This window comes from Orbicella franksi, chromosome 11 (genome assembly GCF_964199315.1).
Source record: "Orbicella franksi chromosome 11, jaOrbFran1.1, whole genome shotgun sequence".
Classification (NCBI taxonomy): domain Eukaryota; kingdom Metazoa; phylum Cnidaria; class Anthozoa; order Scleractinia; family Merulinidae; genus Orbicella; species Orbicella franksi.
This window is the reverse complement of record NC_138155.1, coordinates 18598666-18611842: the sequence shown is the minus strand read 5'-3', so window position 1 is coordinate 18611842 and position 13177 is coordinate 18598666. Positions and strand designations below refer to the sequence as shown.

The 13177-nt window shown below is 37.7% G+C and overlaps 2 protein-coding genes across 2 annotated transcripts in view; one reads left to right on the top strand and one right to left on the bottom strand.

Annotated features, from left to right (window-relative positions):
- Positions 1-4202: 4202 nt before the first annotated feature.
- LOC145502166 (uncharacterized) lies at positions 4203-4917 on the bottom strand. The gene is made up of 2 exons (XM_081481433.1): positions 4886-4917; positions 4203-4602 (listed from the first exon to the last, which is right to left on the bottom strand). The coding sequence occupies exons 1-2, from the start codon at positions 4915-4917 to the stop codon at positions 4203-4205; spliced, it is 432 nt and encodes a 143-aa protein (XP_081337559.1).
- A 1212-nt stretch (positions 4918-6129) lies between these two features.
- LOC145502165 (guanine nucleotide-binding protein-like 3 homolog) overlaps positions 6130-13177 on the top strand; it is a 36542-nt gene continuing 29494 nt past the window's right edge. Inside the window, exons 1-7 of the mRNA XM_081481432.1 lie at positions 6130-6203; positions 6272-6324; positions 6618-6675; positions 8840-8922; positions 11695-11811; positions 12675-12726; positions 12828-12865. Coding sequence (XP_081337558.1) covers positions 6191-6203; positions 6272-6324; positions 6618-6675; positions 8840-8922; positions 11695-11811; positions 12675-12726; positions 12828-12865 — 414 coding nt within the window. The 5' untranslated portion in view covers positions 6130-6190. The remainder of the gene's footprint in view (positions 6204-6271; positions 6325-6617; positions 6676-8839; positions 8923-11694; positions 11812-12674; positions 12727-12827; positions 12866-13177) is intronic.

Here is a 13177-nt window from a genome sequence, read left to right as displayed (position 1 = left end):
TAACCCGGTTAGCTCTCTAGTGCGGCCGCGGCCAGGTTAGGCCCAGTTCAGACGCCGAACTTTTCATGAGCTGAACTTAATTCGACTTTGGACCGACCCAAATTATCAAAAGTACACCTGTTGATTCAGACGTCGAACTTAATTCGCCGAACTTTATTTGGTTTAAACCAAATCACATCGAAATGTCAGCGATTTTCAGGCAAAGTGAAAACTACTTGAACAATACGTTACAATGATTTATGCATTAGGTTCGGTTCGGTTCGACGTCTGAATCAAAGCCATTCCAAAGCCGAAATTCCCGGCTGAGCTAGGCGGGAAGAATGGCTGGGCCGTTCCAAATTCAAATAGCCGTTCTTAACTGATTCAGACGCCGAACTTTTCGTGTACTTAATTCAATGTATTTGGTTCGGTTCATGAAAAGTTCGGCGTCTGAACTGGGCCTTACAAAACTTTATTAACCATTTTTCGCTCCATTATCTGTCAAGTGGTCGCTTACGGGAGGTTTAAAAAATAAGGAAAAATTCACAATTTTAGCTCTAAAAGTGGTCGCGGTCGCTTACGAGAGGTGGTCGCTTACAAGAGGTTCCAAATATAGTGAGTTGACTTGGAAAATTTTGGTATTTTGGAAAACTGGTCGTTTACGAGAGGTGGTCGCAACCGGAGGTTCGACTATATCCCTAAATTTTAATATTTTCTAAATATCTCGGAAATTTCTAAATATCCCAAAAAATACCCGGACATTTGTGGAAAGGCCTCCATCACACTCTCAATTGACTGGACAGCATTTACTGTCATTAGCTTATAGACCAGGGACCGTAGCGAGTGTGCTCAACTCGGAAAAATAACTTGTATCCGTCTTGATTTATGAAAGACAGTGTTACTGAAGTTTGGTCTTAGCAGTTTTTATTGCCAAAGCCAAATATCAAAGCAGGCTATATACATTAACCCTTTGACTGCCAAATTTTCACAAAAATTGCCTTTTTTAACGGCTAAATCAGATTTTTGGCTGCCAGGACACTAAATAGCTTTTTTTTTCTTTTTTTTTAACCAAAAACTTAGATTTCCCCAAGATTAAGTACATTTCTCCACCAGAACTGCACATGATAACATTGTTTTTCAATTTGCTACTCCAGCCTTATGCCGTCGATATCCAAAACCGCCTGTTGTGCAGTTAGATCTATCCTAGCTCTCCTATCTGCTTATCAAGAATATCTGGTGACATTTAAATTGATGACGTCGCAAGTGGTACAAAGAGCACGACCACTCAGTACGCGTGTATGTGTCGTTGGCAGTCAAAGGGTTAACGGAAGGCTTTAGCTCTTCAATGATGAAAGTCTCTTTAATTTTGCAATGAAAGTCAGTTTTCCCGGGCCTTGAAATGTTCTGTTTTCCTGTCATGGAGTCTTCGTTTTGTTTTGCCAAACTAAAATTCATCACAGCCCCAGCAACCAGCTTTACAGATGACTTTGGACCCCTGTGAGCGGCTCAAGCGATCTTTGTATGGAAAGTAAGATTTGATGCGGCGTATGTTTCAGTTGGAATGTGATCTTGAGATTGGCGAAAGAGTAGAAATGTATACACACTGGCAGGATTTCAGACGTTTCGTGACTTGGTTACTGTGAAGACCTAAGTAGGATAACAGGATTAAGATATCTTTTTTGGGAATTGTAGCTTGAACAGGGTTATTTGGCTTGCTTTTATTTTTGTTCAATACATCGTTAATGCTGAACGTGATAACACCTCGAGGGTAACCATTTTTCAACAGGAGCTTTCTCAGATCTTTAATAGCAACTTATAAAAACGGAAGTATCCACAGGTGAGAATGCGGGTGAGGTTGATTTTGTACTTGCGAGGTGTGAATGAATACCACTTGGATGAGCAGAATCACCAGAATTCGGTTATTTCAAAATGGTTGCTCCCAGAGCTCTCGTTTTGCGACCGCTGGTCAAGGGGAACGAAGACTCTGGGAACGAGATTGACAGTGGTCATTCTCGTCCCCAGAGGCCACACTCCTTTTGGTCAGCACCAAGAATCAGGACCTCTGGGAAGGTCCAATTTTCTGAGCATGCGTAGAGAATTGGTTTCCTAGTCTTAGCCAATCAGATTTGTCAGACTTGACCCTGAGCATGCGCAAAGTGACGGGAATTCCGTTAATTGCGGACTTTCAGTGTTGACTTCCAGAGGTCGCGGACTTCCAGAGGTCGCTATTCTTGGTGCTGACCAAAAGGAGCGTGGCCTTTGGAGACGAGAATGTACAGTGGTTAATTTACCTTTCTCAACTTCAACAGCTTCAAGATGATACTTTTTCTTAAGAAACAAGTGTAGAAACTAATATCCTAGTTCATGATTTGAAGAAGTTCAAGTTAGCCGGAATACATTTTATTTCCACGTATTTCATTTACATAAAAGATCGTTTTTGGTTAGCAGAAATACAAAATGAGAAATAAAACAAATACAAAATTAGATTGAACCAGAAAAAAAGTGTGTAGTGGCCAAAGGAGCAAAGCTTCCGAGTTGGCCACCACCACAGAATAGAATAACAGAATATACAGGAAATAGAAATAAAGTATAATAATGTAATGATTTATAAATATACAGAAGCGCTCCTAAAATAGTAAAGGCAATGTTTCGCTCTAGCGAGTAACTGCAAATAACAAGTTTTTCATCATTAATTAACCGATCCGATTAGTGTTTTAAGTGTTTATAAGAACAATAATAATAATGATAATGATGACAATGATAATGATGATGATGATGATGATGATAACTGTTTATTCACAAATCAATAGGAAAGTGAAAAAGGAGATAAAAGAGGTTAGCCCTTTCTAGTTTATCTCCTGATAATAAAATAAATTAAGACATCAATTATTTACAGCTGTTTAAAATACTAACTATATATATAATACATCCCACAATAAAAGAACTTAGTGTTCACTAGAACTGAATGTGCAAGATGACGTCTCAGTCTGTTCTTAAAAATATTCAAGTTTTCTGCCTCAGCAATTTCCCTTGGCAGATTATTCCACTTATCAGTTACGCGTATAAAAAAAGAATGTTTAAAACTATTCAAAGTTGCTGATGCAAACTTAAGTTTAAAACTGTGATTAGCTCTCGAAGGGCCGAAAATCATAAGCAAACGTGAAAAATGCCGAGGGATCAAGTCCATTAAGTCTATTTATTGTCTTATAACACTCGATAAGCGACGAAAATAATCTTTCTTTGTTCAAGTGTTGGCCATTTAAGGAGCTTTAGGCGTTCTTCGTAGGGCATGTCTTGCCCAATATCATCACGGGCACATTTGGATGCTCTACGTTGTACTTTCTTCAAGGTGTTTGAGTCTTTTTTAAGGTGCGGACACCAAACTGGAGAGCAGTACTCGAGTATCGGAAGTACTAGGCTCTAATAAAGTTTTGAATACAACTCAGGATTTTTAGGACCTACCGTTCGCCTTATGAATCCAAGCTCACTATTTGCCTTATTTGCGCATTTGTTAGCTTACATACTCGATGACAGGTTCGAAGTAATGTAGATTCCGAGATCCTTAACTTCAGATACAGCTTTCAACTGTTTAGATGATATTGAGGACTTGAGTAATCATTCTTTTTAGAAATGCGTATCGCTTCGCATTTATCAGTGTTGAATTTCAGCTGCCAGTCATTGCTCTAAGATTCCAGGCGAGTAAGATCTTTCTGTAGCTCTTCTACATTTTCCTTAGTATCCCTGAGTATCCTATACACCTTCATATCATCTGCAAAGAGTTTTGTGTTTGACATAATATTTCTTGAAATATCATTAATATAAATGAAAACGCAAGTCCAAGATGAATGATGTCCCCGCAGAACAATCAACACGCTGGTATCGATTGGTGAGAAAACATCTAAGCCAAGACAGGAGTGGACCTTGGATACCATATGCGTGTATCTTTGTCAAAAGGCGTTCAGGTGGCACCGAGTCAAACGCTTTTGAAAGGTCTAAAAAGATAACATCAGTTGTCAAGCCTTTGTTTCTCTCGCGGGCCCAATCGTGAAACGAAGATAATAATTGAGAGAGACAAGATTTCCCTTTCGGGAAGCCAAATTGCTCCGGAATAAAGACCTCGTTTGTAATCCGAAACTGAACAAGCTGCGGTCTTACTATCATTTCACACACTTTGCACACCACCGATGTTAGTGAGACAGGGCGATAGTTCTTTCGATCGTTTTTTACCAGTTGTGTGGTAACATGCCTGATACAAGAGACGCATTAAAAACATCCCTAAGTGATGGAGCCAAGGATCCAGCGCATTTCTTTAAGATCATGGGACGTATACTGTCCGGGCCAGGAGATTTACGAGGTTTCAACTCGCTTAGAATCTTGCTAACATCCTTAGGTGAACAGTGTAGAAGACTAAGATCCTTGTCTTTGATAACTTGATCAAATAATGGAAGATTATCAAAGTTTTCGGCTTTAAAAACGGAAGCAGAATATTCATTCATGCACTCAGCAATGTCACCTTCGTTTGTTAGCACATTGCCATTGGCCAGCTTTATAACAATTAGATCATTTGATCCTTTACGCCTGGACTGAACGTAATACCAAAAAGGCCTGTGTTCGCTGTAGGCCCTTTACAGCCACGCCATTACGTGACTTATTTTTCATAAAATTATGGGCTGTAACTTAACGAATGCCAGAAATGGAAAAAGCATGTCGAAAATAATCAAAATGGCCAAGTTTGAGGCCCCCATCATTAAAGAATGAGATTTTATGATGGTCTGAATTTTTAAAAGAATAAGAATATTTAATTGTATGGAAAAAGTTGTTGGAGACCAAGGTCTTGCTCTCCAGCAGCATTTTCCATACAAATTCTCTAAATTTTCCGAAAATTCAAACGGTCATATAAACTTACTCTTTACTGCCAGGGGTCTCAAACTTGGCCATTTGGTTTTTTCGATGCGCTCTTTCCATTTCTGGCATTCTTCAAGTTATAGCCCATTAAAAAATAAAAATTTTCTAGGAAAAATTTGGTCAAGTGACCCCAGCTGCAAAGGGCCTATTGTCGTTCATATCGTTTGCGAATTTATCAAGGTATTCCCAGCGGGCCTTGTTGCATTCTTTCTTCAACAAATTACTCGCCTTTTTGTAAGTGGACCACGATTCATCATTATTACTAATCTTAGCTTTTTTGTACAATCGCTTCTTTTTCTGTACTATTTTAATTATCTCAGCTGAAATCCAAGGGAACCGGCGATTTCGCTTCTTTTTCTTTTTTGGAAGACACTCGTCAACGGCGGTAAAAGATAAATCGGTCCACGCACTCCAAACTTCATTCGCATCATTTAAAAGAAACGTACAATGTGTTCAAACAATTCATTTAAGCATGACCAGTCAGCCTTGTTGTAGTCATAAAAGTTTCTTTCGGATGATTTCCGATTATAGGGGTGAACATTTACATTAAATTTAGCAGAAAGTTACCGCCAAGTTATGTTGGAGTTTAAGAAAACCACGACGGCGACGGCAACTGCAACCAGTGGCGGATCTAGGGGAGGGGCCCGGGGGGGCCGGTCCCCCCTTACTTTGGGTAAGAAAAGAAGAAACCACAGAAGGAAGAAAAGCCGGCAGGGCAAGCAAAACAAAACCGCCCCCCCCCCCCTTCTCCCCCTTAACTCAAGGTCTGGATCCGCCACTGGCAACGTCACTAAACAAAAGGTTTAATAAGCAGAACAATGACTGTGCACGTGAGTTGTAATTCTTGGTACATTTCAACAACGTGAAATGACCAAATTCTGCGTTGTCTGGAGAACGTGAACCACGACGGCTAATTTTTTAAATTATTTTTATTGCGAATTAATCGATGTGTCCTAGATTCAGTTTCGTGATAACTTTGACAGTGATAAACAAATTAAATGACTCTATAGTACCACGAGATTCGTAGGTAAAATATAAACTCATTTTTTAAATCGACGTTATCCTCGACGTGACGACGTCGCCGTCGTTTTCTCAAACTCCCTAAATCCTAGCCTGCGTTGCAGCCGGACGTGTCACAAAATCTCCGGACTATACCGGCGGTTTAGACTGTCTGCGACGCAGGCTACCTAAACCAATTTCAGAGTCCCTAACATTACGTCACGGGCTTGTTATCGCTGGAAGACTGGAAACTAGTCCGCCATATTGTCGAAACACCTTCACGTGGTAAGGGAGCAGAACATTTAGCATGGTTCGACCAAGTAAGTTCTGGTTTTCTCACTTCCGCTCAGTGTATTTTTATGGTGCTAATGTAAAGTCTTTCTTACAGAAAAACAGAGCAAGAGGATGACAGCTCACAAGCGATACAAAATACAGCGAAAGGTTTCTGCATTGTTGGAATATTAAAGATCCCCTAAAAGCGTAGAATAAGTGTCCTGGTATAGTTATTTGGAAAGTTAAGCTTAAGCTTGATTGTACACGAGTAACGATAGTCTGGATTGTTTAGAGATACTGCTACTCGACATCTGTTACTGCTCGAAATTCGCTTGTCTTTTGGTCGAAAGCATGGTTCGATAGACATCCTAGTAGAACGTATGGTCGAGGATCTTGCATTGACTGACTTCGGGAAGACCACTGAAAGCTTCAGGTTAACATTTCCACTTTTCTCCTTGCAGGTTAGGGAACATCTTCGAAAACAAAGGAAGGAGGCCAAACTTAATGGAAAATCAAAAAGTATGATTTTATTCTTATGGAAATTTAAAATTTTGCAGATAGGTAATAGTTGTTGGTTTTGGTTGAGTGTCATGAACTCCATACCAAAGCAATGAGAACACACGTACCAAACATTTGTAACCTGCGCCAAACACGGGAAAATGGGTAGGACCAAGTTGTGTCTGGTATTGACTTCATTATCATTATCTTTATTAAGTTGGTAAAGCTGGTTAGCTACTACGCCAACTTTGTATCTGTTTGGCTGGGGTGGTAGAGCAACTGCTTGAAAAATATATAATTTGAGAATTCAAAGCTTTTTTTTAACCAGGCATACAAGTATCGGGCACAACATAATATTTCTCTATGTTAGGCTCATTTTGGAGCCCTGCATCCTGACAATTATAATGGCATAGTCCCTTAGTGATTATGATCTTCTTACCAATTAAGTTCCAGTCTGGTTGTAGACCACTCCACTCTACTCTGACTGCTCTTCTTGATGCCATGGATAACTGGTATCTTAACATCAATAATGGTTCAACAAATGTTACTCTTTTCATTGATCTTAAAAAGGCATTTGATACCACTGACCATGAAATCCTTCTGAGAACTGTATGGTTTCAAGGATAGCGCTCTATAGTTGTGCAGAAACTATCTTTCTCAGAGAATGCAGGTTATGTTGCTAAACAATGTTAAGTCAGAATCCTGTGCTTTGCACTGTGGAGTACCCCAAGGTACTTGGTTCCCTGTTTTTCTATTAGCTATTAATGACTAACTTAACTGCAATCTTCTCTCAATTGCTTGAATGTATACTGATGATGTAGATCTCACTTTTCTGCTTCATGTAACAAATCATGAAGTGCTCTCTTCAGCATTAAGTCATGACTTAATCGCTTTCAAACAATGGCTACATGCTAATTGTCTTCACTTTAACATTGTCAAGACAAAATGTGTGTTCATCTGGACCTGACTTAAAATATCACTGCTTCTCAATCAACTTGTCATTAGTCTTGATTGACATCAAAGCAGAACCTGGTCATGAATATTATAAATGCCTCGGAGGCCATCTAGGTGAACCCCTCTCCTGGGACTCCCTTATCTCGAAAGCCATTTAATTGAGGTGGAAAAAGTTTTTGTTGCCTTTAGAAGACTGAAACCAATACTTCCCTAAAATATCTTGACATCAATTTATATATCTCTCAGTCTACCACTCTTTGATTATTGTAGTGCTGCGTGGGGATGTATTGGTAAATTTATTGGTTAATTCCTCAGTCTCAAGCTAGAAAGGTTCCAAAATAGGGCCTCTTGCGTGATCTGTCTGGGATGTTAGATTTTCTCAGATTCTTTGTGATCTTAACTGATCAAGCTTAAGTGATGCGCGAGATAAGTTATGTACAAGACTATGATTAAACAGGTCCCCAAACACGTTTCAGAAAAATTCATCTTTCCAAACGCCAGCTACATATATAATCTCTGGGAATCTAGACATAATAACCTTTTTATTCCAAGACCAAATGAGAAGCACTCAGAAAAGAACTTTGCCTACTGAGGAGCTACCTTGTTGAATGGTTTGTCACCTAAAACAAAGCAAGCCTATACATGTAGTTTATGCTCCTTTAGGAAGAATTCTTTCTTGAACATTTTTAAATATATAAGAAGCCATAGTTAGTTTAACCTTAAAAACGTTTTTCACTTACGATAATCTTTTACAGTCGGACCTCGATTATCCGTACCTTGATTATCTGGATTTCTCAATTATCCGTACTTTTTCTCTAGTCCCAATTTTGTCATGAATATTTATTAGTCATGATCAAGATCCGTAGCAATATTCTTTTTAAAACTATAGCATTGAAAAGTGCAGTCAAAAGCAAGTTTGTTTTGCTTTTGAAGAGCAAAAGCAGCGCTCACACGCGTTGTAACTAATGAAGAACTCTTGAATGAGTTCTGATTAGCTCAGAGTTGAGTGGTTCAAGTTATACAGTAGACCATTTTGTTTTCCAAACGATTTGTAAAAGTGTTGTTTCACGATTAAATGTTACTTTATTTAAACAGTTTTGTTCTTCATTAATATTCATATTTTCGATTATCCGGTCCCTCGATTATCCGGACTGTTTCGTCTAGTCCCAACGAGTCTGGATAATTGAGGTTTGACTGTGACACAAACTGCATCTTGATGATATTATTTCAGAACAGAAGAAAGATCCAGGGATTCCTAATCTTTTCCCTTTTAAAGAGGATATACTTAAACAGGCAGAGGAAAAGAAAAGAAGGGTATGTATACTTATGCACATGTATGCTCATTTCACAAGGCTGTGGACATTTCAGAGTTTTAAATGAGGAAACTATTAGCAAATACATATTAATATAATAATAGTTTGGCTTACATGTTCATATAAGTTCATGAAGATTTATTTAACAATAATCAAAGCTGGGAACAAAGTTGATATGCACATGCTGACAACCACTGTCCACTAACATAACAAAGAGAATTTTTTTTTCATTTTCATCATTTCACCTTTGTTACTAACAGTTATGCTTTATAGCATAAAATAATTGCATCAAAAAGTAATTCTTTGTATTTAGTTAGTTATGCTTAGTAAGAAGGCTTTCCTAGACAAACTTGAGCACCCATCTGGTAATGCAGGAAATTGTAATCTACAGTCCAACCTCCCATAAGCAGACACCTTGGGGACCAGAAAAAGTGTCCATTTAAGAGAGCTGTCTGCTTTAAGGAGGTCAAAAATGGAGTGTGCAAATGTGGCTGGGACCATTACTTAAGTGTCTGCTATTGGGAGTTGTCCACCTGTGGGAGGTGTCCCCTAGTAGAGGTTCCACTGTACTCAGATTACATCATCATTATGGGAATAAGAATTCTATCAGACAAAAATCCATAAAGAAATTTGTCTGGGCAAAAATTAAATTTGGTTGCATTGATTAAATCAAAGTCAGCAATTTTACTGTTTCAAATTTTTTCACTCTTGAAAGTGCACAAGTTCAAAACTGCTTAGAAAATCTTACTAGTTTTGTTAAAAGCTTGTTTTTGTTGTGTCAAAAATATGAAGTTAAAAAAGATAATTTACAACATTGATCATGACATGAAAGTATAATTGTACTAAACCCATTATACATTGTGTACCTGTTGATAATGTCAGTACATGAAGGATAAAGGTTAATCTGAATAATTGGATTGTGCATAGTTAATTGAGGGAATGGTTATGAAACCTGGCAAAGTTCTTTGTTGTCTGTTTTTGTTGCGTGTTATGGGGGTTGACCCTACGTGATGGCCTCATGGTTAGTGCGCTTGTCTCTGGATTGAGCGGACTGGGTTCGAGCCCTGGCCAGGGACATTGTGTTGTGTTGTTGGGTAAGACACTTTACTCTCACAGTGCCTCTCTCCACCCAGGTGCATAAATGGGTACCGGCGAACTTAATGCTGGGGGTAACCCTGCAGTGGACTAGCATCCCGTCCAGGGGGGATTAGAAATAGTCCTAGTCACTTCATGCTATGGAAACCATGATAAGCTCCAGCCTGGTGGGCCACTTGGCTCATATGCAGACTTTACCTTTACCTGCCAAAAACCTGGCAAAATGCAAAAGGTGGTTATGTGTGCTCATACAACTAACCAATAGAAGCATTGCAATAATGTTATTCATGCGTAAAGTCAATGAACATAAACAAAATATTTGCAGGGTCAGGGACCTTTCAATATAAATCTTAGCCTGTTTGTTTGCTTCTTTGATGTTTAATGGCCTTCCTAACCCTTTCCCTATATTATCTATGGATTGTGTCTGTGGGCGGCACAATGCACTCACAATTGCTACTTTAAGGAATTTAAAATCCGTGTGCTATGTATGTAGTATGGTCTGAAGATGGTATAGAATAATACTGAAATACTGTAGCATTCCTAAAGTACTGAGCCCCCAAGTGCACTCGCCCTCGCTTGAAAATGAGGTTAAAAAATTATGGCCAACATTAAATCCTGAAAATAACAAGCCAACCTGCTCCCCCCCCCCCTCCCCAAAAGTAGAGATATATTTATTACCAGTATATCTATATAGCTATTAATTTTTTCTAATCAATAGTCAAGTCAAAGTTATGTTTGGTCAATTGATCATGATAATTTTTAACATTATTAAAGACACTCTACAACCAGGGAAGTTATTGCTTGTGCCACAAAACATGAATTAAATCTCAATTCATGCTTAATCAGGTCATTTTGCACCATGTACAAAGAAAACATGTAGAATTTTCATCAACTAATAGGAATGTCCTAACAGAAACTTTTCTTGAAGTTAAAAAGGAAAACTTATTAAAGGGAAAATGGAGAACTTACAGGGAAAACTGTTACCTACAATCAATTTACATGTTCTGCAAAACACTATATAGCATTAAACTCGTGCCTCTGTCTTTTCATGCTGTGCAAAATTGTTTCTGGTTTATATAATGTGACAAGGGAGGAAGCTCTTAGTGCAATCATTTTGAATGCATTATTTGAAAATTCACTTGAGTTTCTAATTTTCTTTGCTTCCACAAAACAGGACAAACAGTTTTTTTCTTGCATGTTTGAAATTGTCTGATCTCCAAACGAAAACAAAATGTTGCAAGCTAAGGTCGTAAGCATTTTAGCGAGATTCTGCGATGACATTTGGGAGCTGTGGGAGGGTTTTGTAAAGATTTGCACATCTGAAGACAGCAAGGGGAGCATGAGCGGGTGCTGGATGGTGCATACCAGTTAAGGGTAATGGTACATTCATATAATGACAAGTGATTTTTAAAAGGGTATAAAATTCTCTGACTTCCTCGAAGTTGTGAAAAAAAAACCCTTTCGACTTTGCTCTGTGTTTGTCTTAGATTTGAGGAAGCAAAGACATTTAGAGATTCAAGCAAGTTCTCAGATTGCATTCAAAATGTTTCCAACAGGATTGTATGCTCTATGTGGATTGACAGTTACCTTTTGAAGTATGGTACTGCTCTAAAGCTTTTATAGTAAAAAAAATGTCACAGTATTTTTAATTACAATTTTATATCATGATCCATCTTAGCAAGAAGAGGCAAATGAAAGAAGAAAGCAGAGCAGATTAAAAGAAGTAAATAAAAAAAGGAACTTGGAGAGTCTGCAAAAGGATGCACTAAAGAGAGGAAAGGAATTTGAGCGAAAGGTAATTGTACAGCTGAATCCCACTCTTTCGAACTCTCTGGGGAAAAGAAAAATGTTTGAAAAGATGAGTGGCAGGAGCTCAAAATAAGTCAGCATTTAACATGAAAACACATGGCAATAAATAATAATATACATGTAGCTACTATAAAAACTCGGTTACAACACAAGATTAATTTTATTGGTTGCTAGACAAGATATAAGTGTGATGAAACGACCATACCTGTGTTTTCGCTGACATTTTCTTAATATGTTATGTTTTTAATCCTGTTACGTTATCAATGGAATTTGAACTAATAAAAAGGGAAAAAAAATCACTTTGTTATCAACATTGTAAGTGGGGGGAGAGGAGAACTTACCTCGTGTCCCAACTTTTTTGTCTGGGATTGTAGGAGTGTTTCTTTTTTTTTAATTTGCTCAAACAATTTCAACAATTAAAATTACACTACAGTTACAAAAAACAGTCTACGGAGTATGTATCTGCACATCTAGGAATTTGAAATAACTGAGAAACTTGAAATACCTGATAGCACACGTAAATGATTCAGTTAACCTACAATGTATACATGCACATGATCCAAGGGAAATAGTTTTGACTTCAAAATGACTTAAGTTCAGTAGTTTGTATTGTGATTGTATGATTTGAAAGGTCTACGGTCATTGTTAGGAACAGTTTTGCATATTGCACAAAATATAAACTTTATAATGTTGTAACCTTAACTTGAAATTCAGTCGCTCCTACAGTAAGACAGTTACATGCATTTCACGAAAATTATTTTCATCGCTGTTTTTTTTCTTGATTGACATTGCAGGAATGTTTGATTTTGATTTCACTTTGTGATAAGAACCTTTCAATTAATTTCTTAGGAAGCTATCAAAGAAAATTCTCTGTCAGATGATTATTCTGGGGGAAGATTAGGTGAGTGGAATCCTGCCTAGTACATTAAGTCACCTATACATTAAGCCATGTGTACATCAAATTGTTGTCCTTGTACTAACGTCTTTTCTTGTTCATTACAGAGGGATCCCTCAAGGCATATTATAGAGAATTTAAGAAGGTAAATGCTGTGTTTTGATGATTTCAGTTGTACACAAGTATACATGTATTTGTACTCTTTGCTCAGCTGCACATTCATCTTGCCCTCTGTTCATAACAATTGAATTAATGCAGCTATGATTAATCAGGTTTTTAAGTAACTGTTGTATGTCTTTTCAGCTTAAGGACGTTCGCGCAAACATTTTCCAACATAATAATAATAATAATAATAATAATAATAATAATAATAATACAAAATATTATATATAGGGTAAATTCCATAAAATGTTCAAATGTGCTTCACAATATAAAGTAAGTAAAACTGAGACTTTTA

Bases quoted from the DNA above. Each gene is read 5' to 3' on its own strand.
- LOC145502166 (XM_081481433.1), bottom strand. From the start codon at position 4,917: ATGGCCAAGTTTGAGACCCCTGGCAGTAAAGA. The intron at 4,603-4,885 runs GTAAGTTTATAT...GTGGCTGTAAAG, and splicing joins GAGACCCCTGGCAGTAAAGA to GGCCTACAGCGAACACAGGC.